General features: G+C 52.2%; 7 protein-coding genes across 7 annotated transcripts; 3 read left to right on the top strand and 4 right to left on the bottom strand.

The window, feature by feature from the left end:
• Window positions 1-41: 41 nt before the first annotated feature.
• Window positions 42-3,436, bottom strand: P170DRAFT_448493 (nitrogen permease regulating protein NPR2; the record flags this gene model as incomplete). The annotated part of the gene is made up of 5 exons (XM_024850967.1): window positions 42-1,106; window positions 1,161-1,297; window positions 1,358-1,786; window positions 1,860-1,973; window positions 2,656-3,436. The coding sequence occupies 5 exons, from the start codon at window positions 3,434-3,436 to the stop codon at window positions 42-44; spliced, it is 2,526 nt and encodes an 841-aa protein (XP_024702001.1).
• A 1,301-nt stretch (window positions 3,437-4,737) lies between these two features.
• P170DRAFT_438403 (uncharacterized protein) lies at window positions 4,738-6,101 on the top strand. The gene is made up of 3 exons (XM_024849595.1): window positions 4,738-5,293; window positions 5,357-5,492; window positions 5,570-6,101. Exons 1-3 carry the CDS (start codon window positions 5,065-5,067, stop codon window positions 5,721-5,723), a joined length of 519 nt encoding a protein of 172 aa, XP_024702000.1. The 5' UTR covers window positions 4,738-5,064; the 3' UTR covers window positions 5,724-6,101.
• A 1-nt stretch (window position 6,102) lies between these two features.
• On the bottom strand, window positions 6,103-8,221 carry P170DRAFT_411934 (MDR family MFS transporter). Its single transcript, XM_024846917.1, has 3 exons — window positions 7,780-8,221; window positions 7,522-7,711; window positions 6,103-7,469 (listed from the first exon to the last, which is right to left on the bottom strand). The coding sequence occupies exons 1-3, from the start codon at window positions 7,965-7,967 to the stop codon at window positions 6,192-6,194; spliced, it is 1,656 nt and encodes a 551-aa protein (XP_024701999.1). The 5' UTR covers window positions 7,968-8,221; the 3' UTR covers window positions 6,103-6,191.
• Window positions 8,222-9,243: 1,022 nt separating this feature from the next.
• On the bottom strand, window positions 9,244-10,591 carry P170DRAFT_466122 (uncharacterized protein; the record flags this gene model as incomplete). The annotated part of the gene is made up of 3 exons (XM_024852388.1): window positions 10,267-10,591; window positions 10,148-10,204; window positions 9,244-10,095 (listed from the first exon to the last, which is right to left on the bottom strand). Exons 1-3 carry the CDS (start codon window positions 10,537-10,539, stop codon window positions 9,244-9,246), a joined length of 1,182 nt encoding a protein of 393 aa, XP_024701998.1. The 5' UTR covers window positions 10,540-10,591.
• Window positions 10,592-11,588: 997 nt separating this feature from the next.
• Window positions 11,589-12,662, top strand: P170DRAFT_477570 (zinc-binding alcohol dehydrogenase family protein; the record flags this gene model as incomplete). The annotated part of the gene is made up of 1 exon (XM_024853484.1): window positions 11,589-12,662. The coding sequence occupies one exon, from the start codon at window positions 11,589-11,591 to the stop codon at window positions 12,660-12,662; it is 1,074 nt and encodes a 357-aa protein (XP_024701997.1).
• Window positions 12,663-12,696: 34 nt separating this feature from the next.
• Window positions 12,697-13,566, bottom strand: P170DRAFT_466121 (EthD domain-containing protein). Its single transcript, XM_024852387.1, has 2 exons — window positions 13,214-13,566; window positions 12,697-13,152 (listed from the first exon to the last, which is right to left on the bottom strand). Exons 1-2 carry the CDS (start codon window positions 13,367-13,369, stop codon window positions 12,814-12,816), a joined length of 495 nt encoding a protein of 164 aa, XP_024701996.1. The 5' UTR covers window positions 13,370-13,566; the 3' UTR covers window positions 12,697-12,813.
• A 319-nt stretch (window positions 13,567-13,885) lies between these two features.
• On the top strand, window positions 13,886-26,229 carry P170DRAFT_411931 (polyketide synthase). The gene is made up of 7 exons (XM_024846916.1): window positions 13,886-14,990; window positions 15,043-15,418; window positions 15,471-16,139; window positions 16,202-17,718; window positions 17,779-20,896; window positions 21,001-21,592; window positions 21,646-26,229. Exons 1-7 carry the CDS (start codon window positions 14,062-14,064, stop codon window positions 26,151-26,153), a joined length of 11,709 nt encoding a protein of 3,902 aa, XP_024701995.1. The 5' UTR covers window positions 13,886-14,061; the 3' UTR covers window positions 26,154-26,229.
• The last annotated feature ends 32 nt before the right edge of the window (window positions 26,230-26,261 follow it).

Raw genomic sequence — 26,261 nt, 5'->3', positions numbered from 1 at the left:
AGTCCAACTAGCCCAAAGCCCAGAAATCCCACGCTCCGGTACTATCGATGTACAATCAAGACCTCCCCGGGATAGCGCTTCAACCGCCCCGTCAGCTCCTTCTCACTGATTTCCAGCTCCGTACAGATCTGATCGAAACAGTGCATCCCGTCCAGAAACTTCGACAGGGTCTTATCGTCGATGAAATCCTCGTCGTCCTCGTCGTCCACCACCACCACCGTGCCCGGACGACTGCCGCTGTGCAGAGACGTGGCCTGGTCGCCGCCGCCGGCGATGGGAGCCGGGTCGTCGCCGACGCTGGACGCGTAGGGGCTATTTGTGCCGGTGCCGGGGCCGCGCGAGGACGGGCCGCTGGTGGGGTAGTTGTGGAGGTGCTGGTGGTGGAAGTGAGAGGATTTGGAGGACGGGGCGGGCATGCCCGTGGCGATGGCGTATTTGTGCACGCGGTAGAGGAAGCCTTTGATGACGCCGAAGGTGATGAAGCGTCGGATGTCGATGTGCGCCAGCTGTCGGCTGTGTTGGATGTACCATTGTTTCACGCTTTGGCCTTGTTTCAGGCTGGCGTAGAGCTCGATGATGGAGACGCCGTCGACGACGGGGCTGGTGTTGGTGCTGGTGCTGGTGATGGCGCCGTTCGTGCTGTCTTCTGTTACGGCGGATGTCCCTGTTTGGTGGCGACGGGGGGGGTGGTCTTCGCGTGCGGTGGAGCCGGATTTGGATGTTGTGCTGGGGCTGACGGGGCGCGGGCTTCCGTCTGTGCTGGCGAGGTCGATGGGGATGGGGTCACCGATGGGCGGCCAGACGGCGTCGGGGTCGTTGTGTCGTGGGGGCAGGTCGGGGTCGAAGTTGGTAGAGGCTGTGGTTGGGGAGGCGAAGGTAGCGTTGACGTAGCGGGCGCATTCGCGCTGCATGTCTTCGTCGGAGGCGATGGTGGCGCTGAATTGAGCGGTGGGAGCGTAGATGGCGGAGAAGGAGAAAATGTCGAGGAGGAAGAGGCAGCCATAGTATAGGAGGTGGCGGATTGCGCGACAAGTCAGGGAGAAGTCGGTGTCCGCGAGGATGGAGATAATGCGGACGCTATTGACACCGTTGATGTGAGGCACGATCTAGAAAGCTTCAATGAGATTTTGCGGTCGGGTTTGGCGATAGGACACACGTACCCGTTGCATTGTCAGATCCCAGTTCTCGTCCATAAAGGCCTGGTACCGGACTGTGAACAGGGGGACCTGCCAGGCTCGAACCGACGGGGGAGCAGGATAGACGGGGAACAGTTTGACGTTCAAGGTGTTCAGGTCGTCTGGTGTGGAAATTCAAGGGTCAGCCATTGCGGTTGAGCAGACGAACAGAGACACCGTACCGATTGGAATCATGCTCTCGCAGTAATTATTCAGATCCTCCATCAGCGTTTCGCACAAACTGTACACCTTCCCCTCGCCGCTCTTGGAATGGTCTCGAGACAAAAACCCATTCTGTTCCTCCAGCCCATGCATCAAATCCGCCAGTTTCTGAACGACGCTCTTGTACGTGCTGAAGTCTTCTTCCTCCGCGAGCACCAGGCAAAAATTGAAGATGAATTCATTTCGATCGTAGCGGAGGGATTTCATGCAGATGGGATAGCCCAGAATGCGGTAGCCGTTGGTGCACACTTGAATGAGGTTTCCGCAGAGCTCCTGGCGAGGGATCACGAAGAAGGACACGTCGGAGAAGGTGAGGAAGAGCGGCTGCGAGGGTGCCGTGCTGGAGGGGACGATAGCTCCATCAGGAACTTGGTGAACGACCTTGGGGCCTGTCGAGGGAAAAAAGGAACAAGGTTAGAGATACATGGGTCAATCGCTCGAAGCTGGGGCTAGCAGGCTTACCCTCTTGCGTGTCGAATTTGCTGTAGAAAATGGCCTTGATCATAGCGAGGGGCGATGACGACAGGGCGATTGGAAGGGGCAGCAAGGCGATCGTTTCAGAACATCGTCGCGTTCCTGGGTTGTTCTGGTGGTGGAGTTGCAGGAGTCGTGGGGACGGACGTGGAGACGGTCTGGTTGGGCGTTTGGAGTTACTCCGCTCCACGTCGATCCGGATTCTTTCTTTGCTTTTTCGGTTTCTCGCAGGCGCACCTGGTCCTGCAACGACCGAATTCTATGCATTCTACACGTTGGAAGTATACGCAGCAGTGTTTCAAAATTGTTCACGAAAGAAATGATCACCATTTTCATGCAACGCTGGAATAAAACGGCAGAGGAATCAATCAACAGGGTATTAGAGTCCACGATAGGGGAGATGAAAGGCAGAATTAGCAAGTCTAAACCAGTCAGTAGTCGGAACCGTTTGCGAGACCATGAGCAAAAAGAGGAAGATAAGGAACAGAACATGGGGCCGAAAGAATGAAATATACGCCGGGGACATGGGAAAGGTAGGAAAACACCACCGCTGATGCGCCAGAAATGCATCGAAAGAGGAAATGCGTGCGCTTGCTAGAATCCGGAGATCGACAGAAGGGAACAAAACATCAGATATCAAATCAGAAATCAACCGGTGAAGTCCTCTGCTCTCTTCAACGCGCAGCCCCGGATGGAGAATGCGGAGGGCGTCGAATGGCAGTTCTCGCATTCGATGGTGCTGGGAGAATGGACAGCGGCGTCGCCTGCCGGATGCTTGTCCTACCCAGATGGGGCACGGAGGAGGACATGTCGTACAAGATATTCAACGGCTGACCCGTTCGAATCGCACTGAGCACGTCGGTGTAGCTTCCGCGTTCTCCGGCTTCCTTTAACCATTGCTCCCAATCCTCGTCGAGAGGCACATTTGCGCCCTGCTCGCGAGCAGCACTGGCTGCCAGGAGACGGTGGTTCAGCTCCACTCCGCAGCTCTCCATCTCCTCGTCACTCGATTCCTCCTCCACCTTCAGTGCCTGTATCTCACATTCAACGTCGCGATCGGTGGCGGCGACAGCGGCGGGGCGCACGACGTCCTCGTAGATCTCCTCCTTGGGCTCTTGTTCTCGGACCCGCTCGGGACCATCTTCGTAATGGATTTCGATCGAAGGTAACGGAGCGGGCGAGGCGGGTCGGACGCCGTCGGCCGTGGTATCTTCCACCTTGACGCCTTCCTCCTTCTCGTAGCGCTCGCGAGCCGATTTGGTACCCTCCCAGCGACACAGAGAAGAGATCTCCGCCTCCGTCAATCCTAGCTCGTCGAAGACTCTGAACAGTCGACGATGCCACGGGAACCGACTGAGCCGCATGCGATGGGGTCCGTACGAATAATCTAGGCCCGGGTATTGAGCCTCAACTTTGTCTAGCGACCCATAGAAGGTGGAGGTCTCGATACGAACTTCAGGGACTAGGTTACGAGTGATGTGAGCCGAGAACGTCGCCGGGTCGCTCGTGCGCGGGCGTGGGAAGGTCGCGCTGTGCACAATCTGTGCCAACGACGGTTTGTGCATGGCGAAATGGAAAATGCGTCGTTGTGGTGTTTGGGTGTTGGATGTGAGTGTCGGACAGCGACGATCGGAGCGATATTTAGGGGTTGGGGGAAACTGTATAGATCGAGAAGAGAGAAGTATGCCGGTAAAGTGGTCAAAAAGAGCGAGAAAGAGAAGGAAGAAGACAACAAAGGTCTCGAAAGAAAAAGGGAAAGCCAAAAAATGAGATAAAATAAAATAAAAAGAGGGGGGAAATTAATGGCAGGGGCTATAAAATGCCTGCTAAATTTAGGAAGTAAGAAATGGACGAAATGGACAAGAAAGGAATTCAGATTCCCAAACACCCTGGTTGCGGAAGGGCGACAAGAGCAGGGGATCGACGATCAATAATAGTAGGGGAAAAAGAAAAGACAGGGCCACAGTTGTACGGAGTAAAACTAGCAGCGATCTGGAATTCCGATCTCACCAGAGTTTCAGCGCGAGCACGTATGTACCAAACTACCAGGGGGGACCTCCAGAGGAATACATCAACGTCGACCAACCCGTCCGACGTGGAAGAAAGGGAAGGTGAGAAGACAACTAGTGCGAGTGATGAGGTGAGGTGATGATGAGTTGTTGCCGATGCGGTATGCAGGTTTGATGACCGATGACTCGGTCAGGAGAATATCGGCAGCGAATGGTCGTAGTGGTTTTTTTGGTCGAGGCTCCTGATAAAGGCCACGGCGTTCGGGACTTTCCAGGAGAGGATGGATTTCTATTGCTCCTTCGTTTCTTCTAATTTATTTTTGTTCTGATCGGAGGAATGTTTCTCGAAATGAAAGGATCTTCGGCCCCTGAATTGGATGTGACACACGACCGAAAGCCCGTAGCTTCAGGTACGAATCAGGACCCGAAGCTAAACCCAACTCCTGATTTAGAAAGAAGAAGTATCCATCGTGGGAAGATGGTGGCGAATACTAACGGGGACGTTGGGGTGGGGAGAACTCAAAGAAAACAATGCGGGATCAACAGGAAGGGGAGAGAAGCGTCAATGGAAGGACCAGCGACAGTCTTTATATAGCTTGATGCCTTTGTCCGGGTTGATCGGACAAGACCAACGCATGCAAATTGACCAGCGCATAGGAAAAGCGGCGTGGAGCAAGCAGAGCTGACTAGTACCTCAGGCCAGGAGCTGTGGGTGAGTTAGCCAACTTAATTCCGGGACAACAGAGAGATCCAGCGGTCGACAACTCTCCATCGAGGCATTATTGACTATTGAGCCACCGCACTGCGTTGGCGAAGCGGGTCCCTTCATCCACTCGCCTCACGCTGGTTATCTGCACGGCCAAGTGGTTGTCTGGGTTTTCCATGTCGGGCCTCATGTAGGTACGTAAATAGGGAAACCCGAACAGCCCTGATAGGATTAGACGCCAGGAAGGACTAGAACGTTTGGTGACAATGAACGGTCTAGACATGTTGGTCCGCCGTTGCTGCTTAGGAGCCTGGCACTAGGACGACGCCCCCGACGATCCCGCCGTCCACTTTCCCATTCACAAATCATAATATTACCAACCGGGTTCGCCTCGATGAGCGGTGCTTGAGGCGATGTCACCAGGCCAATCACGGCGGAGAGAAGGGGCAAAACAGAGACGAAATGAAACGTCGCCTCGATGGATTGGATTCCGGGGGATTTCGATCTGGACAAAGTGCCGTTCGGGAGCGACGGACGGTCGACCCAAAGAAACGGAGCTCACGTGAGATCTCACCTCATCGGTCGGAATCAAATCAATTCATTTCTTCTCCTTCCAGACCTTCTCCTGCAGGACAATTATTTGCCTGTCGACCCCCGACGTCGGCATGGGACGCTTATCGCCAGCCAACCTGGTGGTCAGGAGCGACGTATGCCCAATATCACATCAAGGCATCAACAGAATGCCTTACTGACTCTTGCGACGCCGCCAGCCGATCTGCAACGACAAAGTGTCAAACGACCTTCTTGCGAGTTGATCCGCGGGGTATTATGCTCGAGTGACAAGTCTTGGCATCCATCATCGCTCGAGATGGGCTTATTCCTTTCCGCAGAGTGGCATATTTTAACGTCAGCTGTGGTCAGCCAAACATGCATACCGGTCGTTCGACTAATCAAGGATCTCGGAACGGTCGCCCTTGACTAAGTGGATATGGTCACTTCCCCTCTCCAGTTCGCCTGCTTATCGATGTTGGAGCCGCGATTGGGCTGACTGGGCTCGGTTGCATGCCTGCTGGGCGTCCGGGCTCGAAATCACCCCGCCAGGATGCAGAGGGGCGTTGCGAAGCATGGTCGTTTTAATAACATGCTCCTGTTATAACACACTGGCCAGCGAAAGGTACATGGCTATGACGTATTGGCTTTGAGGATGGTGATGGCAGGCACCAATAGAAATCAAGTGTCTCCAGCTTTCCATGGATACCCGTGTATAGGCAAAGGAACCCTAGGAGAAGGCCATGGAGATAAACTTTACGCGATGGCTGCTAGGCAGCATGTGTCTACCATCTATACGCTGATGGTGTCTCATAAGTGAGCAGGCAGTAGAGGACTTAAGATATGAACTTACCGAAATGCAGACGCTGTTGCTTTCAAGAGCCGGAATATGGGGTTTACTGGCATGGCAATGCAACTCAAATGACACTGCCACAGCACCTTCTGCCACTCACTATTACTATTACCTAGGGGGATCTATCACCATAATTAAATCGTTAACCTGCTAAAGCAAAGATCATGACACATGGGTATCAGGAACCTGATAGAATATCGAAATCACCCGCCAGAAACAACCCCACCCTGCTTACCTTTAGCGACCACTCCTTCCTCAACCGTTTCTCCATCCCTTCTCTCACCCTCACGGTCCTTTAGACCATATTCCGTCTCCAGCGTCGTGCGCAGCTCCACCTCTCTCTCCATCCACGCAATAAGAAATCCCAACCCGGCAAAGATGATCGAGATCTGCCACACACGCTGCAGCGCGTCGGTGTAAGCGCGAATGATATCAGTTTGCAGTTCTTCCGGGAACCTGTGCACGAATTCGCGGGACGCCTGCTGATATGCGTCGCTGACACGCAGGATGGCACCGGCCTCTGGATGCGTGTCCAAACCGGAGGCCGCAACGCTGGATGAGAATCGATTGTTGAAGATGGTGGCTGGAATGGCTACGCCCCAGACCGATCCGAAGGATCTGAGGAACGCCCACGTTGCGGTCGACGCGGCGACGTCGCTTTCTGGAAGCTCGGCTTGGGCGGCAGGGAGGGTGGACGTGATGATTAGACCGGATCCGATGGCGGCCAGAATCTGGAAACCAGTCCATTTCCCCGTATCGGAGTCTTTGTCGAGAAGGGTGAATAGCCCCATTCCGAGTGTCATGAACGCAAACCCGGCAATTTGGATCCATTTGTATCGGCCGGTTTTGGTGAGAACCGCACCGGCGAAGATCGCTGCCGGAACGACCACGATGACCGTGGGAATAATCTGTACGCCAGAACGAGTGGGTGTGCTGAGCTTAACTCCCTGAAAGTAGACCGGTAAGAAGTAAAGGGCCCAGTAGAGCAGCATGCCGTGCAAGAAACTGAGGATGAACGCCGCAAGCGAGGTCCGGTTCATGAAGAGCCTTGGCGGGATTGTTGGCTCAGGACAGAGGCGCGTGGTCTGTAGAGTGTGAAAGACAACAAGGCCCAGAAGTCCAAGTACAAGAGGTACAATTACATGCCAGCTCGACCAGTCATAGATTGTGCCACCGAAGCTAAGCGCGATCAGGACTGCTACCACTGCAGCGACCAGTATTGTGTTGCCCAGCCAGTCAATTCGTTTCAATTTGTGTGCCAACGTCGTCTCCTTTTGATATTTCACCTGCAGGAACAGCAGCATCAGAAGCAAGGCGACCCCCGCAATTGGTAGACTGATGTAGAATGACCATCGCCAGGTGACATGCTGTGTCAAGGCACCCCCGACAAATGGGCCGATGGAAGATCCGACGGCGAAGACGACAAATATCAAAGCCATGAACTGGCCTCGCTCGCGGAGGGGGACGAGATCGCATATCACCTAGGCAAGAGTTAATAGAGCACACCTTCCACCGGGCCAGGGACCCCCGTACAATATCAATCAACATGTTCACGCCACCGAGTCCTATTCCCTGGACCGCTCGTCCTCCGATGAGCATGGCCGTCGATTTCGCGCCTCCACTAATCCCACTCCCCAGAGCGAAGAACGAGACGGCAGAGATCAGAGGCCATCGTCGCCCAAATACATCTGCTAATTGACCGTAGAGGGGCTGGAATGCGGTGCTGCAGCCAGAGCACCCGTTCAGCTTCTTGATCTCGAATCCAAGGGGAGAAGACATCGACCGACATACCTTGAGAGGAAAAAGGCATTCACAAACCAGATATAAGCTTCGCCGGCATTCAAGTCACGCGAAATCGTCGGGAGAGCCGTGGAGGTGACGGTAGATTCGACGGCCGTTAGAAGTGAGGTGACAGACAGACCGGCGAAAATCAACCAGAATCGCCAATCGTAGAGCGACCTTTCTTGATCTGGGGACATCGTTGTGGTTCGGACGGTCAATCCTGCGACGTTGTTGCTGGACAGAAAATAAGGATGGGCATGACCTTCTGTCTGGGGCAGGAGGCTGAATGCCCAAGCTGCATCCAGGCATCTCCCGCACTTGATTGTTGGTTGAATGGGGAGGGAGGGGGCAATTTCCGAAAGGCGCTGGTCGTGCTACGTAGAAGTTACATACTTACTACAGGGACATGTTAGCATCGACCGGTCAATCACTGGTCGATTACAACAAAGGAAGAAAAAAGAAAAGGAAAAGAAAAGAAAAAAAAAAAAACAAAAAAGCCGAGCTATAGGGATTCCGAAAGGTAATCTTATGCACCTGCGCCGCTGAACGGGGGCGCCCTGTCGGATATTTGAAGACCATACCGGCTTGGGCAAAGACATTTGCCAAGGACAAGCGTTTGACAGCGCACGGTTCTCGTTGAACTTCCATGGTTCCAATCCCTCGGACGGTGGCAGACGGATCTCTTTGCCGACGCTGACACCCACGGGAGTTCCTGATAGGTACCTGACTTAGGTCGGTAGGCCACCGGAGATCTGGTTCCATGTCAGTATTTCCATTACATATGTTCTTTATTTTACTTTACTTTATTTTGTTTATTTTATTTATTTTTTTGGGGTGCGTCCATGAATGTATGAGTGTGTCAATATAGACCAGGGTGTTGTCGTACGAGCTGAAGAGACCTGTCAGGTTAGGCATACAAGTACCTCCAAGGTACAGTACTAACTTGGAAGGCAAGGCCATTCGACATCCATGATCTCAATCCTGGATCTGTCTTTCATACTTCAGTCTGATGTGCAGGAGACGGACGAAATTACAACGAAGAAAAGAATTGCGAGTCTGACGCATCCCTGGGCCAGGGTGATCCCTCTCGGTAGGACACCTGAAGGAGTACAAATTCCAGTAATACAGGACGCCCCACTCCTCCCTTCCGAAGCCCAATAATCAATGACGGGAGGGACCTTTGCGGGCCCAGATCGCCTCGTGGCGGGCGCTACTTTAGTGGCTTACCCAGGAAGGTTAGGGAGGTGGTCCATGAAGTGTCCGGCACCGATGCTTGGGGGCCAGATTCTATGCCCCCCGTCTAACAGTCCCCGTGTTTTGAAGGTTCATACACTCATAGTTACATGCAAACATAGGCACACCGTCGAGAGCGGAGAATGGAACGCTGTCTGCGATCCCCCGTCCCATCCCACCCTCCTTGCGGCAAGTCAGCCGATCATTTCCCCCTCGTCTGTCGGTCTCAGACAAAGGACCTCACTTGTTCGGCCTTAGGGCTACATGACCGACTTTCACGTCGTGCGACACTTGGATCCCCAGTGTTTGCATGGGGATGGGATGACCCCCTCGTGCCGGCGTCTCCGACCGAATCTCGCAGCAATTACCGGCCCACGGAATTTGCTCCACGTCGTCCCACGTCGGCCGAGCCAGATTCACGACGCTATCCGTGTCGGCTTTCGGTTTCGAAGGGCTGGTGAAATTCGACGTGAAACTACTGCCGTAGCCACCTTTGCGTGTGGTCTGCGCCTGGATCATTCGCAGCAAGGGCGCACACGCCGGAATACAGGCCGTCGTAATGCCAAAGCAGACTTGCACCGACGTCCACATGAAGCTGTCGGTGTCATCCCACGAGAGATCGCCGTCGTTGACCATGCGCCACGAGTAGTAGAATCGAACCACGGAAATGCCCGTGACGAAGATACCCATCGAGAATGCGAAGGTCAAGCCGATCTTTTTGCGCAGAGGAAGTTGCAGGTTCCACAGCACGATGGCCGGCACCGCTAGCATGACGATCTCGGACGCCAGATCCAAGAGCAGGGGGACTCCCAGGTGCATCTGCTGCGGGAGGCAATTCTCTTCGAGGGGCTCCGGTAGCGGGTATCCAAAGATGGGATACACCCGCAGCCAGAACATCTGCGGAGGAATGCAGGCGCAGATGAATTCGACTGTCGACCCGATTCCCAACCCTATACAGTAATAGAAGAGGATCCAGATGGTCCATTTGAGGGGCCGCAGCACGGTGGTGAACGCCCGGTGGTAAAACAGCAGAATCGAGAGCTTGGTGAACATCAACGCGACGGCTTGCAGGATGGTTACAATATAACCCATCTAGCCATCGTTAGTTCATACATCACTGCCACTATGGAGACGTACGACAGACTTCAAAGATGAAAGCCGTTTTGGCCGGTGGGTCCGGATCGATGGACATGACTCGAATCTACCAGTTCCTTTAGCTTTGACGTCCCCTCGTTCCTCGAAACAGGATCAAGTCTTTCTCACCTGATGCTTTCCTAGTCCGCTATGAACTGCCGCTATTGTACAGGATGTCGTTGCGATCGCTATTACCGCGGCGATAAGGATCAGGATGCTGTCTGGCGTAAATATCTTGTGGATGATCGCCTGGGCCCATAGTCGGAGGATGACCGCCAACACGCAGAAAACAATGCTGACGACGCAGGCCGCTAGCACTTCCGGACCGCGATCCTCGTAGAAATGCGTTTTTTGATATTCCAGAGAGGCCTGCTGCTCCGGAGTCGTCGTGTTGGAGGACATGTTCTGCTGGGAGAAATATGGCGGTCGGCACGAAACCGAGGAATCAAAAGCCTATTGATAAAGATGCCCGGTAGATCCACCGCCCGTGAGGGATTTACATGACGCAAGGGGAAAAGGCACGAGAGAAAAGGTATGTACCACGCGGTTTACGCCCAAGATAAGGAGTGTCAAATGGCAAGTGCCGGAGGGAAGGGAGGGAAATACGGATCGTCTCAAACTCTGCCCCGGGTTGAGCCATGAGCAGCAGCATATTTGATTTGGGGCCCAAATATGCAAGGCGTAGGCACATTGCATCCGCCAACGGGGTGATATTCCACGGTAGGTTCGACCATGCGGTTCATTAACAGTTGGCTCTAAAAAAGAAACTCTTGGCCGGCTGACGACCTGCAGATACGGATTGTTGCACGGGTGAGCAATGCCCACGCCACGGTCATACTGCTATTAATCCTTCCGCCGGACTGCCCGAAGACTGCTTGATGCGATGGGGAGGATGATGACAGAGTGATAGTTACTCATACCGGTCAATTCTGCAGAATTGTAGTCGTTGTAACCCATGATGATGATGATCGACTAAGCAAGCCATCTCCCCTCGCCACGCTGGACTTATATGACTTAATTATTGCTTACTTCGGCTCTGGTCGAAGCGATATCCTCCGCTGCAAGTAAGCACTAAGCAAGGATGAAGATATATGGCTGGCCACGGGCTAGGGAGTGACCAAATCAATTCTGTCAAGCCGTGTAACTGCAGTAGCCTGTTACCTACTATATACTACATGTACAACAAGAGGAAGGGAAAATAGTACTTAAACTTTTGTATTTGTGGGTTTGTACACCGATCAGAGACAGGGTTCAAACAATAGTCTAGCATGGGCCTCTAGAGTATCAACATGAAGGCTCAGTACGCCCAATTTATCGTCCATTGGCTACATAATAGCCAAGGCGACTGCCTACTTGACCATCAACACTTCTTTGTCACCCCCACCGTCCACTGAACCGTGATTGCAAGGTACGGGGATCGTGAACAAGTCCAATCTCCCCCTATGCCCGCGATGACCGCAGCACTGCCGTTGACACGAGGGGCATTAATCATCCAAGGCCCCAACACTCTCCGCTGGTTGACCAGTGTCGCCATTCCGGAAATCACGGCAGACGAGATACTGGTACAAACCAAGGCCGTGGCACTGAACCCATCCGATTGGAAAATGGTCGCTAATGCAACAGTGACGCCAGGTCCAATCAGTGGTGGTGATTTTGCCGGCGTCGTCGTCAAGAGAGGAAATGATGTTGGCGGAATTGAAGTCGGAGACCGTGTCTTTGCCTACGTTTTTGGGGCCAACCCAGCCCATCCCTCCCACGGCGCATTTGCAGAATATGTGGCCACCTGCCCAGACCTGTGCTTTCGAATGCCGCCGTTCATGAGCTTTGAAACGGGCGCTTCCCTCGGATTAGGGTTGATGACGGTGGGCTTGGTGTTCAAATCCTTCGGGTTACGCCCCTTTGAGCCACCGAGCCCTAATTCGCGGACGAAGCCGTACGTCCTTGTCTACGGAGGCTCGACGGCCACGGGAACTTTAGCGATTCAGCTGTTCAAGCATCATGGCTTTGTTCCCGTCAGCACCTGCTCGCCGAGAAATTTCGAACTGGTGCAGAGACTGGGGGCGGAGGCTGTTTTTGACTATGCGTCTCCCACATGCAAAGAGGATATTCGCGCATACACCAAGGGGGAACTAGAGTATGCGATGGACGCCATCGCCGATTCTCGGGCGACGACGATCTGTTACGGTGCCATCGGCGAATCTGGGGGTCGGTACACAGCCCTGGAGTCATATCCGGAGAGATTGAGGGGTCGCAGGAAGAAGGTCAAGCCAGACTGGGTCCTCTGTCCCACCATCTTCGGCGAACGGATCGACCTGGCCGGATCTTACCAGCGCGTGGCCCAACCGGAGGATCGCGAATTTGCCATTCGCTGGGCAGCCCACTGTACGGCTCTTCTGGAGACGGGGAAATTGCAGGCTCATCCAATCCAGGTGCAGCCGGGGGGTCTACAAAGAGTCGCTAACGGCTTAGACCTTCTCCGGAAAAAGCAGGTCTCGGGGAAGAAGCTTGTCTATCCGCTGTCATGAACGAGGAGGAAACGGATTTTTATTTTCTTGGTTGCACAAATTTCATCAATCATCATTCATCATGTGGCTACTAGGCCTGGTTCTTGTACTTTTGCCTATTCCATACGTCTGCCTTGCTTATTCCCAAATCCCGAGTCTTGACATCTTGGTTTCAAATGCGAATTCCCTCGGGAGCCTGTGTAACAACGCTGCTAGAACCCGCACTAATTCGCTCCTCGTAGGTGCCGTAGTCCGCGTCAATGACCTGGCCATCCTCGACAAAGACCTCCTCCCAGCCTGCGGTCACCTTGGCCCTGGTCTGGTCGCAGATATCGTCTTCTCCCGCCACGAGGGACTGGAAATCCGGGTCCATGACGATGGCCTGCATAGTCTCCGTGTTGCGCACCCAAACGGACACCTGGATGTCATGGTCATCAATTTCCCAGCCGGGTCGGATGGCCCAGGGAATCTTCTCGGCGATGAGATTCTTGCTGGCGCTCGGGGTGTGGTACTATATGGGGACGTGTCAACAGCCCGAGTCAGTATTCTTCCACGGAGCACGGTGGACACACTTGGACCACTTTCAGAGCGCCATGACGAGACTGCACAAGAGCAGCCTTGGGAGCATGACTCTTGCTGGCATAGTCATGGAAGTCTTTCTCCGAGATGCCCTCCTTCTTGTATCGAAAGGAAGTCAGCTTCAGGACGGTCTCTTTCTTGGGGGCCATTAGGGTGGGAAATGTGACAGTATAGGACACATGGAGGAAGAGGACAGGCGACGGAGGGACAGGGACTTCAATATATTCCGGAGCTGGAGGGCAAACAGCGTAAATTCGTTGGCTCGTGGAGATTTACTTCCGTGATACTGCAGCGTCCGCCACGAAACGGCGACAATACGGCTAGACCGGGGTCGACAGTAATTAATTTCCGGCAGCAGCAGGGGCCAACGGAAGGTTACATTGCGCCGCTGAGGGGTAAAAAAAGTCCCCATTCTCATGCCATCTTCTGTCCGCCTCCATTCTTTGTAGCCTCACATCCGTCACCGTGAGACATGGCTTCGTCTCCACTCGCCTGCACACGGACCCCACGCCAATGTCGTTCGCGCGACAGGGATGCTGAGGGCCAGAGGCCGCGAGGCGTCTTATGATGATTACGGCTACGATTGTTCTCGTTAGAATAATTCTACTAATTTCTTAGCTGAGGCCACGGAGCGCCGATTCCGTGGCCTCGACGTTGGCGTTGGCCTTTAGTCTCATTTGGGTATGGACGCTCCCTCGCGAACTCGCCAGATCCAGGTCGCACGGCGCGACAACCTCACTCTCCTTTCTCAAAAATTAACCTTCCGTCACCGTGACTCTTTTAATCTGGCTACCGGAGGGTTGGGGTTTGGGGATTCTCGCCGTCACCCACCCTGAAAACGATGCTGCCGCCGCGTGAACCAGTGGCCATCGTAGGGAGCGCCTGTCGTTTCCCCGGCGGTGCTGACAATCCCCCAAAACTCTGGGCCCTATTATCGCAGCCCCGAGACGTCAGTAGGCGAATACCGGCGGAACGCTTTGCCGTGGATGGCTTTTGGCATCAGGATAGTTCACACCATGGCACCTCGAATATCGCTCACTCGTACTTCCTGGACGAGGATCCACGGAGGTTCGACGCCAACTTCTTCAACATCAACCCGCGCGAGGCGGTGGCGATGGATCCCCAGCACCGTCTGCTCCTCGAAACCGTCTACGAGTCGTTAGAGTTTGCGGGACTATCGCTCGAGTCTCTGCGGGGAACGCCAACCGGCGTGTACGTTGGTCTCATGTGTGCCGACTATTACGATGTTCAGGCTCGGGATCCCGAGTCTCTTCCCCAGTACAACGCCACCGGCACCGCTCGGAGTATCCTGTCGAATCGAGTGTCGTATTTCTTCGATTGGAAAGGCCCCTCTCTCACCGTGGATACCGCTTGTTCATCGAGTCTCGTTGCCGTTCATCAGGCAGTCCAGGCTCTTCGTCAAGGAGAGTGCACGGCTGCCGTCGCAGCCGGTGCCAACTTGATCTTTGGCCCCGAGATGTTTATTGCAGAATCCAAACTGCATATGCTTTCCCCAACGGGCCAGTCGCGCATGTGGGACGCAAATGCTGACGGCTACGCAAGAGGTGAAGGGATCGGCGTCGTGGTTCTCAAGCTTCTGAAGGACGCGATTCGAGATGGAGATACCGTCGAGTGTGTCATTCGGGAGACGGCTGTGAATTCGGATGGACGGACAAATGGCATCACGATGCCGTCCGCTGAAAGCCAAGCTGATCTTATCAGACAGACTTACCTAAAGGCTGGATTGGATCCGTCAAAGGAGTCCGAACGGTATGTTATGACTTCTTGTAAACGCAGGAATGGATTACTAATTAACTTAAAGATGTCAGTATTTCGAGGCTCACGGAACGGGGACGCCTGCAGGTGACCCTATTGAAGCGGAAGCCATCAAGTCCGTTTTTTTCCCCCGTGCAACGGGTCTAAGTGAAAACCAAGAGAATACCCTTTACGTTGGCTCCATCAAGACAGTAGTGGGCCATACCGAGGGAACGGCTGGTATTGCTGGCCTTTTGAAAGCATCACTGGCACTTCAGAACAAGACCATTCCACCGAATATGCATTTCAGCCGCCTGAACCCCAGCATTTTACCGTTCTACAACAACCTGCAGGTCCCAGTTGCGCCTGAAGCCTGGCCTGAAGGAGAAGTATATCGTGCCTCGGTGAACAGCTTTGGATTTGGAGGCACAAATGCACATTGTGTAAGATAGATTCGGATTCTGAGACGTGGTACTTTACTGACCTTTCTTATAGATCCTTGAACGTTACGATTCATCCCTGCACGGTGGTTCAAGTTTGTGCAAATCGTGTCAAACGGACACTGTTTCAGAGTGCCAAGACGACTTTGTACTCTTGCCCTTTTCCGCATATTCAGAGAAGTCATTATCATTGTTGGTTGATTCATATATTGCCTATCTAGAGAGCAACCCTTCCACTGATTTAGGATCATTTGCACACACGCTACAGCGTCGCTCTATCTTTCCATCCCGAGATTATGTCACTGGATTTTCAAGAGACCAGATCCTGGTGCAGCTGCAGGACCTAAAAGCGGGTGCGGAAAGACCAGGAAAAAGCCTAGATAGCAGCAATACTTCGCAGTCCGGGGGCCGAGGCCGTATCCTTGGAGTATTCACTGGCCAGGGTGCGCAATGGCCGACGATGGGCCGTGACCTGATCTCGAGATCGCATGTCTTCTCTTCTACAATTGACCACCTAGACGATACTTTGAGCCAAATTCCTGAATCGCCTGACTGGTCCCTTCGACAGCAGTTACAAGCCGACAAGCACGATTCAAGATGTAACGAAGCCGCCTATTCCCAGCCACTCTGCACAGCCATACAGATCGCTCTGGTAGATTTCTTGCGGAGTATTGACATCCAATTCTCAGTCGTCATTGGACACAGTAGCGGAGAGATTGCAGCGGTAAGTAAAGATTTCCCTCATCACGGTGAAAGTGAAACATTGCTCATAGATTGTATTTTCAGGCATACGCTGCTGGCTGCTTAACACCTGAGGCGGCAATAACAATCGCCTATTACAGGGGGCTCTACTCGAAACGGAAAGAACCAGAAGTCGAACCTGCACTTGGAATGATGGCAGTGGGTGTGAGCTTCTCCGAGGCTCGCAGAATCTGTAAGCGTTCAGGATATTCAAATCGAATTTTTGCTGCCGCCAGCAACGCACCCCTTTCAACAACAATTTCCGGAGAGAGATCGGTCTTGGAAAAGGTATTGGAAGAGCTCCAGGAGAGGGAGACTTTTGCACGTATGCTTCACGTTGACAAGGCATACCATTCGCCTTTCATGGAGGTCTGTGCACAGCCGTATCTTGAGTCCCTACGACAGTGTGAGATTGAATACACTGCGGCGCAGCCTTTATGTACATGGATATCCTCCGTGCATGGTTTCGAAATGGATTCAAGCTCCGACAAAGTCGACAATAATTATTGGGTACAGAATCTGCTGCAACCAGTACTCTTCTCCAATGCTCTGGAGCAAGCGATTAGAGATCATGGACCATTTGATGCTGGCATTGAAATTGGTCCTCATGCAGCGCTGGCAGGGCCAACGTCGCAGGTTTTCAAAAACATGAAACAACCTCCAATCCCCTATTACGGAACTTTGAAACGCGGCGAGAATGATATCGTGGCCATTGGTACTTGCGTGGGCAATCTGTGGACGACCCTGAGTTCTTCTGCTGTTAGCCTAAGCAAGTTCCAGACCGCCATCAACGGTAGCACACACCACAACTTCCGTATGCTGAAGGATCTTCCGACTTATCCATGGGACCATGATGCCGTGTACTGGAAAGAGACTCGTATTTCAAAGGAATACAGGGGTCGCCAGCAACCACATGAGCTCTTGGGTCCGTGTCTCGAGAAATCTGAACATCAGGTACGATGGCGCAATGTTCTACATCCACACGAGATACCTTGGTTGCAGGACCACAAGTTACAAGGCGATATTTTGTTTCCTGCGGCTGGTTACTGTGTCATGGCTGTGGAGGCTGCGTTGAGCTCGTGGGAGCAGCCATATCAGTTGATCGAGCTGTATGACCTCGATATTCGACGTGGCATAAGTCTCGACGAGGGCTCTGCTGGAATAGAAGTCATCTCTTATTTGAGTCGGGACACCTCTGGGAATGCAAATGCCTCTGATGTGGAATTTTCATGCTGCGCCGGCAAGATTGATGGAACAGATCCCTTGAGTATCAGGTTTATCGCGAGAATTCGAGTTCAACTGGGAAGCCCTGATGTCACATTGCTTCCTCATAAGACACATGATTACTCGGAATTGTCTGCGGTAGATATTGACCGCTTCTATAAGACAAGTGTTGGCTTGGAGTATACTGGAGTGTTCAGGGGTCTTCTAGGCGCGGAAAGAAGGATGTGTCAGACTTCGGCACGAGTGGTTGGGCTCCAAAGCTCGTTCCCCATACACCCAGCCTCTCTCGATTCCTGTTTTCAAGCCCTTTTTATTGCCTTTGCAGCGCCAGGTGATGAGTAAGTTCCCTTTCATAATTCGTCTACAAGGTGCTCCAATGTTTACTGATCCACCATCAGGAGTGTCCGAACTCCTTTTCTCCCCAGGAGAGCGAAGTCCATGACATTAAACCCTCACCTTTTGCAAGCATTCTCTGGAGGAGACCAGCTACTCTACGTCGATGCCTACATTACTCATTTCTGCGCCCCCACCCAAGACTCGCCCTCTGCTTTTACCGGTGACATTGAGATCTACAACCAAGACGGCAGCTGTCTTGTTCAAATAGAAGGATTCAGCTGCGTGGCCCTCGCTGACTACTCAACGGAGCATGACAGACATCTCTTCCACACAACTGTCTGGGACCAAGACATTTCTTTTGACATGGTGGTCTCTGATTACAGGTTTCCTAACGATCGTTATCTAACTTCGCTGGCGGAATGCGAAAGGCTCGCCCATGACTTTTTCCAGATCAATGAGTGCATCACGCCGACATCAGAGACCGTCGTTGACGGGGATCTGGCAGGGTTTGAGGTTAGCGATTCAAGTACTCTGGACATCAAATTAATTCAAGCTGCTCGAAACGCCTCTCTCGTGTCTGACGAAGACCGACATCAGCAATTTATCACGGCGCGGGATCGGTACTTGGAATCTAGTTTTGGGGCCTGTCGCATACGAGACCACATCGCGCGCACTGTTAAGCAAATTGCACATAAGTTTGCTCGCATGAAGATCCTTGAGCTTTTTGCCGGCAATGGGGCTACGACAGAGCTTGTTCTGGACTCACTACAAGACGCCTTTACGTCGTATTTGCTGACGGACCCATCTCCAGAGACTGTACGGGTTGCGCAAGCTGGACTGACATCGCGAGGCGATAAGCTGCAGTACATGGCTCTGGATATCGTTAATTTGCCTCCAGAGCAGTATGAAGCTCATACATATGACCTCATAATTGCGAATACCTTTCCTTGCAGCCTTGATGATGCATGTTCATCACTAGAAAATGCCCGCCAGTTGTTGAAACCGGGAGGCATCTTACTCTTGGCCGGAGTGACCGGCATGTCATTTTTCGGATGCTTTGTTCGTGACCATGTTCACGATTTAGCCCTGACTGATGAGGAATATGGGGGATCTTTGGTCCGTTCCGAAAGAGATTGGGACATAGTACTGGAGGATTGTGGATTCTCCGGAGTGGACTCCATAGCCTACGATACCGCCGAGCCTTCATCACATTGTCACTCGCTGATGATTTCCAGAGCTCAAGGGGCTCCCTTTGAGACGGTCTATCGGCCCCTGGAAGTGGCGAGCATGGCCCCGTTGGAGGATAGCATTCTTATTATCGGCGGCAACTCGTTCCTCGGAGCTCGTCTAATAGGCGAACTTCAATGGCATCTCAACCCCTGGAGCAACAACATCTCTCATGCCCTGTCCGTTGATGACATATTGCGCGGAAGAATCCGGGTTCCAGCGTACGTGTTGAACCTGGAAGAGTTAGACGAGCCAGTGTTTAAGGACATGACCCCGACCAAGTTTCGCGCCCTTCAAAACCTTTTCCAGCAGTCTAAGAATGTTTTCTGGGTGACCGAAGGCTACAAACAGGCCGATGCCTATAGTGCCATGACTGTTGGGCTTGGTCGAGTAGTGGCAACCGAGTCGCCGAGTTTGAACCTCACCTTCCTCGATATTGACAGTCCGAAGGCACTGGAATCCTCAATCCTGGCGGTTCTATTTGCGCAGTTTGTGCAGGGAGCTGAAGCATGTGTGGAAGAGAATCAGGTTCTCTGGGCTCAAGAGCGTGAAATGGCAATCGAAAATGGCCATCTTTATATTCCACGGATTGTTCATGCAAAGGATATGAATGATCGATTCAACTCGAGATACCGGCCTATTACAAAGGGTCTGTCACTGGGAATATCTTCGGCTCAGAAATTGGTTCAATCTCACTCCTTGGAAGACAACAACGAGTCTCCCGTTGCCGTGAAGGTGATTGCATGCTCATCAATGGCATTCAGAATCTATGATGGTACGTGTGTTTATCTATGCATTGGTATGATGGAACAGGAAGGGCACGAAGCCATGACCCTTGCTTTCACATCGTCTCAAGGACAGCTTATCACTGCCAACAATCAATTCATGCTGGATGACACCATTGATGAGGACTCGGCCCCTACTGTCCTGAAACTCCTAACTGCCTTGCTTGTTGCCACTAGGCTGCACGAATCTACCAAATATGGAACAAGCGTCATTTTCACCAACGATCCCGTGCTAGCGAATGTGCTTTCCTTGTTTCTGAAAGAGCGCGCGCCGCTCATGAGACTGGCTACTTCTGATAAAGCCCTTGCCAAGATTGGCGGATCAACTATCTACTTGCACCCACATGCGACCCTAAGAAACCTTCGACAGATCCTTCCAGCGGACATTTCATTGCTTATAAATCTTGAACCTAATCCAACATCGCTATGTGAACGTCTTTTTGAGGCCATTCCGGAGGCATGTGCTACGATTGACTCGCAATGCTACTTTTCACGACGAGCAACTCCGTCATCAAACTGTCTGAGCAAATCATCTTCAACAATGGCCGTGCTGGAATTACTCTGGAGTGACTATCTGTCCAATGATAAGGCGCTTGGAGAATTCGTCAATACAGACAGCCTTGAGACCACGACAGTATGTGCAGTAGAACGGTTCACGGACACCAGGATTGAATATCAAGTGGAACGTTTGGATCCAAAAGAGTTCCTTCGCAGCGATGCAACTTACTTCCTGGTTGGAATGACGGGTGAGCTTGGCGAGTCACTCTGCCGGTGGATGGTTTCAAATAATGTCCGACATATTGCCATCGCCAGCCGATCCCCAAAGCCGGCTCGGTGGCACCAGGAGCTGAGGTCTCAAGGTTGCCAACTGATGGTCCTGAGCCTAGACGTGTGTAACGGACCTGAATTGCAAAATGCTCACGATCAAATCGTTAAATCAATGCCGCCAATCCTCGGCGTTGTCAACGGCGCTATGGTGCTGGCAGATGCTGCATTCTTCAAGATGACCTTTGAAGATTTTATTCGTGTCCTGAGGCCAAAGGTAGAGGGAAGCGCCAGGCTGGACGAGCTTTTCTCCGATCCGGTTCTGGATTTCTTCATCATGCTATCGTCTACAGCCTCACTAATTGGGAATGCCGGTCAAAGCAATTACTCTGCAGCAAATATGGTAAGTGGATACAGACTCTATTTTTCTTCCTTTTGATTCCTCTCTCTCTTATTCCCTCGAGCCTGTGTGCTTTTTGCCAATTGCTCTCACTGACTTTTCACCAGTACATGAAAGCAATTGCCGAACAACGACGTCAACGGGGCTTGGTCGGATCATGCGTTGACATTGGTATGGTCCTAGGTCTTGGGGTTGTATCCCGAAAGAAGACGCATGAAGAACATTTGCGCAGGGCAGGCTTGATGGCGATCGCGGAGCCTGACTTTCACTGCATCTTCACAGAGGCTATCCGTGTCGGTCAAACAACTGCCCTGGAGTCTCCTTGCTTCTCAACTGGCCTGCACGTTCCTCCTGGTCAGGTCAGACCACCGTGGTATCGTGACCCCAAATTTGCGCATTTCCAAGTGGTCGGAGACTTTGATTCGGCTACCGAGAAGTCCAACATAAAGATTCCACTGCAAGAAAAATTTGATGTTTTTAGTGATCTGGCCCTTGTTGAATCCATTATTCAAGAGGCGTTCATGGAAATGTTGCAGGGATTACTCCAATTGTCTGCCCCCATTGCAAACCCCACGAGGCCTCTAATTGAGCTTGGAATCGACTCGTTGCTCGCCATTGAGATTAGGAGCTGGCTTCAAACTGAGCTGAAATTCCAGGTCTCAATTCTCAAGGTCCTTGGGGGAATATCGCTTACCAACTGTAAGAATACTCCTGGAGAGCATCATTGCCACCTAACTAACCTCAATAATTAGTGTGCCGAGAAGCTGCGGAGTATGCTTTTGCAAGATCAGTTGCCGTTCCGAAAGATACCGAGCGTATACTAGAAGAGCCCTTGGACCGAGAGCCAGATATCACTTCAGTGTACTGGAATGACAAGGGGGTATCGGATACGTTGTCATACATATCCAAGCCTCGAGATACATTCACTACTCAAACCGCATCACTCACGAGCTACACGGTTGAGACAACTCCTCTAGTCACTGTCTATGTCCAAGATACAGACCCGATAGCCCTCGAGCATCAGATGGATTCTTCTCTGGAGCGAACTGAGCCACTTTCCATCGAACAGGAAAAGATGTGGTTCATGCTTAACTCCATCGACGACCCGACAATGTATAATTGCACTATTCAGTACGAGATACACGGCCATCTGGATAAGGAGCGGCTAGAATCTGCTGTAACGACGGTGGCAAGGAGGCATGAATCACTGCGAACAGCTTTCATTTCCGAAGCACCGGATGGAATACCCAACCAGGCAATTTTGAAAGATCCAAGAGTGCTCTGGACGGAAATCAACAGTACGGACCCCTTGGAAGTACCTAAGGAGTTTATCAATCATCAAAGCCGCTTGTTCAACCTGGTCGAAGGAGAGACGATGGCTATCTCTGTGATTTCACAGAGCGAGGACTACCATGTGATTATATTCAGCCACCACCATCTTGCCATGGATGGAGTTAGTTGGCAATTGGTGCTTCGCGAGTTCGCCGCTGCATACATGGACCCCAAGTCTCTTCCACCCGTTGCCGCTCAATATGCGACATTCGCCAACGAGCAGCGGCGAGCGGCTCAATTAGTTGCTCAAGAAGATAGAAAGACACACGGTGGTCTTTGCTCCAACGAAGTGCCATCCCCTCTCCCTCTATTCCCTTTCACCAAGTCAAGCTTCCGGTTGGCACAGACAACCTATGAGATGACTCGCAAGCACTACCGTCTAGACGTGGACACCTCGAACAAGATCAGACAGGCCAGCTCGCGTATTGGAACCACGGCATTTCAGTTTCATCTGGCCGCAATACAGTTGTTCCTACAGCAAATCCTCCAGGTTGATAGATTCTGTATTGGGATTGCGAATGCCAACCGGGATGATTCTCGGTTCGAAAAGGTTGTGGGTTTGTTGGTGGAGATTCTGCCGCTCATTTTCGAACCGCGGAAGAATCAGACGTTCTCAAGTCTGGCCCAAGAGACCCGGTCCAGGGTTTTAGACGCGTTGAGCCATTCCGCGAGCGCGATTCAAGCGACCATATCCTCCCACAAGGACATTTCGGACACTGAAGTGCATACCCCCTTGTACCAGGTCATGGTCAACTACATCGCTGGAGTCACGCATGATGTTGTGTTTGACAATTCAGTCTTGCAGTACTTGACATCAGATGATGCTCGTCAGCCCCAAGATTTGGTGATCACCATCCTGGAGGATGTTGACGGCACGACGCTTTTATCCTTTCGGGCACAGGATTATCTCTATGACGGCGCAGATGTCCAGCTTTTGGTGTCTCTATACTCCCGTTTGATCCAAACTTTGTCCCAGAACCAAGAACGCCCGTTGATGGATTATAATTTTTTGAACTCATCCGAGCTGGTGTCAGAGCAGCATCTCGGAAACGGATCAGAGTTGGACTGTCCTTGGTCAGGAGGCCTCTTGAGACGCATATACACTATGGCAGAGCAATATCCCGATTTTGTTGCCCTGAAAGACCAATTCGGAGCGAGTCTCACCTATCGGGCCATGATTTTGAGGGTAGGGTCCATCATGGCGATTCTCTCCGAGGCTGGTGCAAGACCAGATGACTTCATTGTGGTGGCCTGCGGGGCCTCTGTCGATGCAGTGTGCTCCTTGCTCGGAATCTGGGCAATGGGTGCTATATATGTGCCAGTTGACCTGGACCATGGTGTCGAACGACTTGCAGTGATTGTGGATGATTGCCATCCCTCCGCAATTTTGTGCAGAGATGCAAGTTCGGTGCGATATTTACAGCACGATAACGATCTCAGCATTATCGAACTCAACGACGATCTTCTGGCTAGCGTTTCAACGAACTTTTATGGTGCCAACGGAGGAGACACGGCCGTTTTACTCTACACCAGTGGAACGACTGGTAAGCCGAAGGGGGTTTTACTCAGCCACGAGAATTTGCAGTGCCACATCCAAGCCGTCGAGCAAGAATTTGAATTCGGTAGACCGGTGGTGTTACAACAGAGCTCTCATATATTTGACGCGTCAATTTTTCAGATGCTGACCTCCCTGGTGCATGGCGGAACGCTGGTCATGACGAACAGCCGAAGCGACCCATTGGAGATTGCATATCTGATCCTGAACGAGGTCATTACCTTGACATTGGCGGTACCCTCGGAGTATTCCCTTTGGATATCAGAAGCAGGTCAGATCCTCGATAAATGCTCATCATGGCGGCATGCCGTTTCTGGTGGCGAAAAGATGGGCTATGCGACAACTCAGGCGTTCGCAGGACTCGGCCTCTCCGATCTGACTTTGATCAATGCCTACGGCCCCTGCGAGATCTCGATCGCCTGTACAATGGGTATCATACCATACAAGCAGATTCAAAGTGACGCTGATTCCTTGCATGCTGGGCGGCCTTTACCGTGTTACAATCTCATAATTCTCGATGAACGACTGAGGCCAGTACCAGCTGGATGGCCGGGTGAGATCTGCGTTGGTGGGTCCGCTCTTGCAAAGGGCTATCTGAATCGCGAGCATGAAACAAACAAGCGCTTCATAGACCTAGACGGTTTGAGACTGTATCGGACCGGCGACTATGGTCGGATACTGAGCGATGGTAACCTTGAATATCGGGGACGCATCTCCGGTGATTCTCAGATCAAGCTTCGTGGCATGCGCATTGAGCTAGATGAGATCTCTAATGCTATCATGCAATCGTCAAAAGGGACCCTAACGGACGCCGCAACCATTGCCAAGGGCGACAGCGATAATCAATATCTTGTCACGTTCATCGTGTTTGCTCATGCTCTTCGACCTGCCGATACCGATGGCTTCATCAAGACACTCCTCGGAGCTTTGCCTCTGCCTGCCTATGCAAAGCCAGCAATAATTAATCCCATTGAACATATCCCTCTCACGGGACGTGGCAAGGTTGACAGAAAGGCGCTTGACCAATTACCACTTAAGCATATCTTCCGTCAGTCGACCGAGGTCACCGGACTTGGTATCATTGAGGTGAAGCTCAAAGAGTTGTGGGAGGAGTATCTTCCGGTCACCGACACCCTCATCACCAAACAGTCGAATTTCTTCGAACTGGGCGGCAACTCGCTTCATTTGCTGAAGCTTCAGGCGCGAATCCGACAAATTACGAACGCGAAGGTCCCGATAGCAAGTCTTTTCAAGGCATCCACATTCGAAGAAATGGCTATTCTCATTGGAATGACCACGAGTGCCCAACGCGCCAAAACTTCCATTGATTGGGATGTGGAGACGACGATTCCTGAAGACCTCGATCGAGCAGAGTCCAAAGGTCTATCGACTGAGGTGAAAGAGGTCATCCTCACCGGGGCCACTGGCTCCTTTGGGAAAGCCCTTCTTCGGCAGTTGGTCGAAGATCCATCAATCGAGCGGATCCATTGCATCGCCGTTCGGTCATCCGATGATGGTTCGCCTAGACAGCTTTGCGTTCAATCTCCAAAGATCCACCTGTACAGTGGTGACCTCGCTCATACTACCCTAGGTTTGAGTGCAAAAGACATATCATCTTTGACTGCGACCGTTGATTGCATCATCCACAACGGCGCTGATGTGTCCTTCCTCAAGCCATACGCCTCGCTTCGAGCCGCGAACGTCTTATCGACCAAATTCCTATTTGGACTTTGCCTTCCTCGTCGCATCCCATTTCACTATATCTCCACTGCAGGGATAGCAAGCCTGTCCCGTCAGAGCATGTTCCCGGAGCGGTCGCTTTCCGATTTCCCACCGGCTTCGAATGCCGCTTCCGCACTGACAGCGGGATACTCAGCATCTAAATGGGCGAGCGAAGTGTTTCTTGAGAAAGCAAGCGCAAAATTCGGCACTGCAGTCCACATCCATCGGCCCAGCAGCATCACCAGTCCCGAAATGCCCAGAACGAATGTGATAGGAACAGTGTTCGCGCTTAGCCGAGAGATGAAGGCCGTCCCCGCCACGGACCACTGGGAAGGGTATTTTGACTTGATCAGCGAACAACGAGCCGCTCGTCAGATTCTTGACAGCGTTTCCCGCGCAACGACCGACGAAGACGCCGGGGTTCGCTTCTCGCATGTCTGCGGCGAGACTCGATTCGACGTCAGAGAATTGAAGGCGTACATGCAGTCCACGGAGGGGGGTGCTTTTCAGAAGCTGCCGTGGAAGCAGTGGGTCGATCGAGCTCGATCATTCGGCCTCGACCCGATGGTCTCTGCTTATTTGGAGAATTTTGGCAATGCCGGTACGAGGATGTTGTTGCCTTGGCTTCTTCATTCATCGGATGGGATTTGATACCACAATTGGAGATATGTTTATATAGTTTTGTTATTGTTGTATTTATTCTTGATATTTTTTTGTTTTAATGATGTCTATATATGCAATTGTCTGTTTTAAAGCGTA

The sequence above is a fragment of the Aspergillus steynii genome, assembly GCF_002849105.1.
Source record: "Aspergillus steynii IBT 23096 chromosome Unknown P170scaffold_6, whole genome shotgun sequence".
Lineage (NCBI taxonomy): Eukaryota > Fungi > Ascomycota > Eurotiomycetes > Eurotiales > Aspergillaceae > Aspergillus > Aspergillus steynii.
This window is presented reverse-complemented; position numbering and strand designations above follow the sequence as displayed.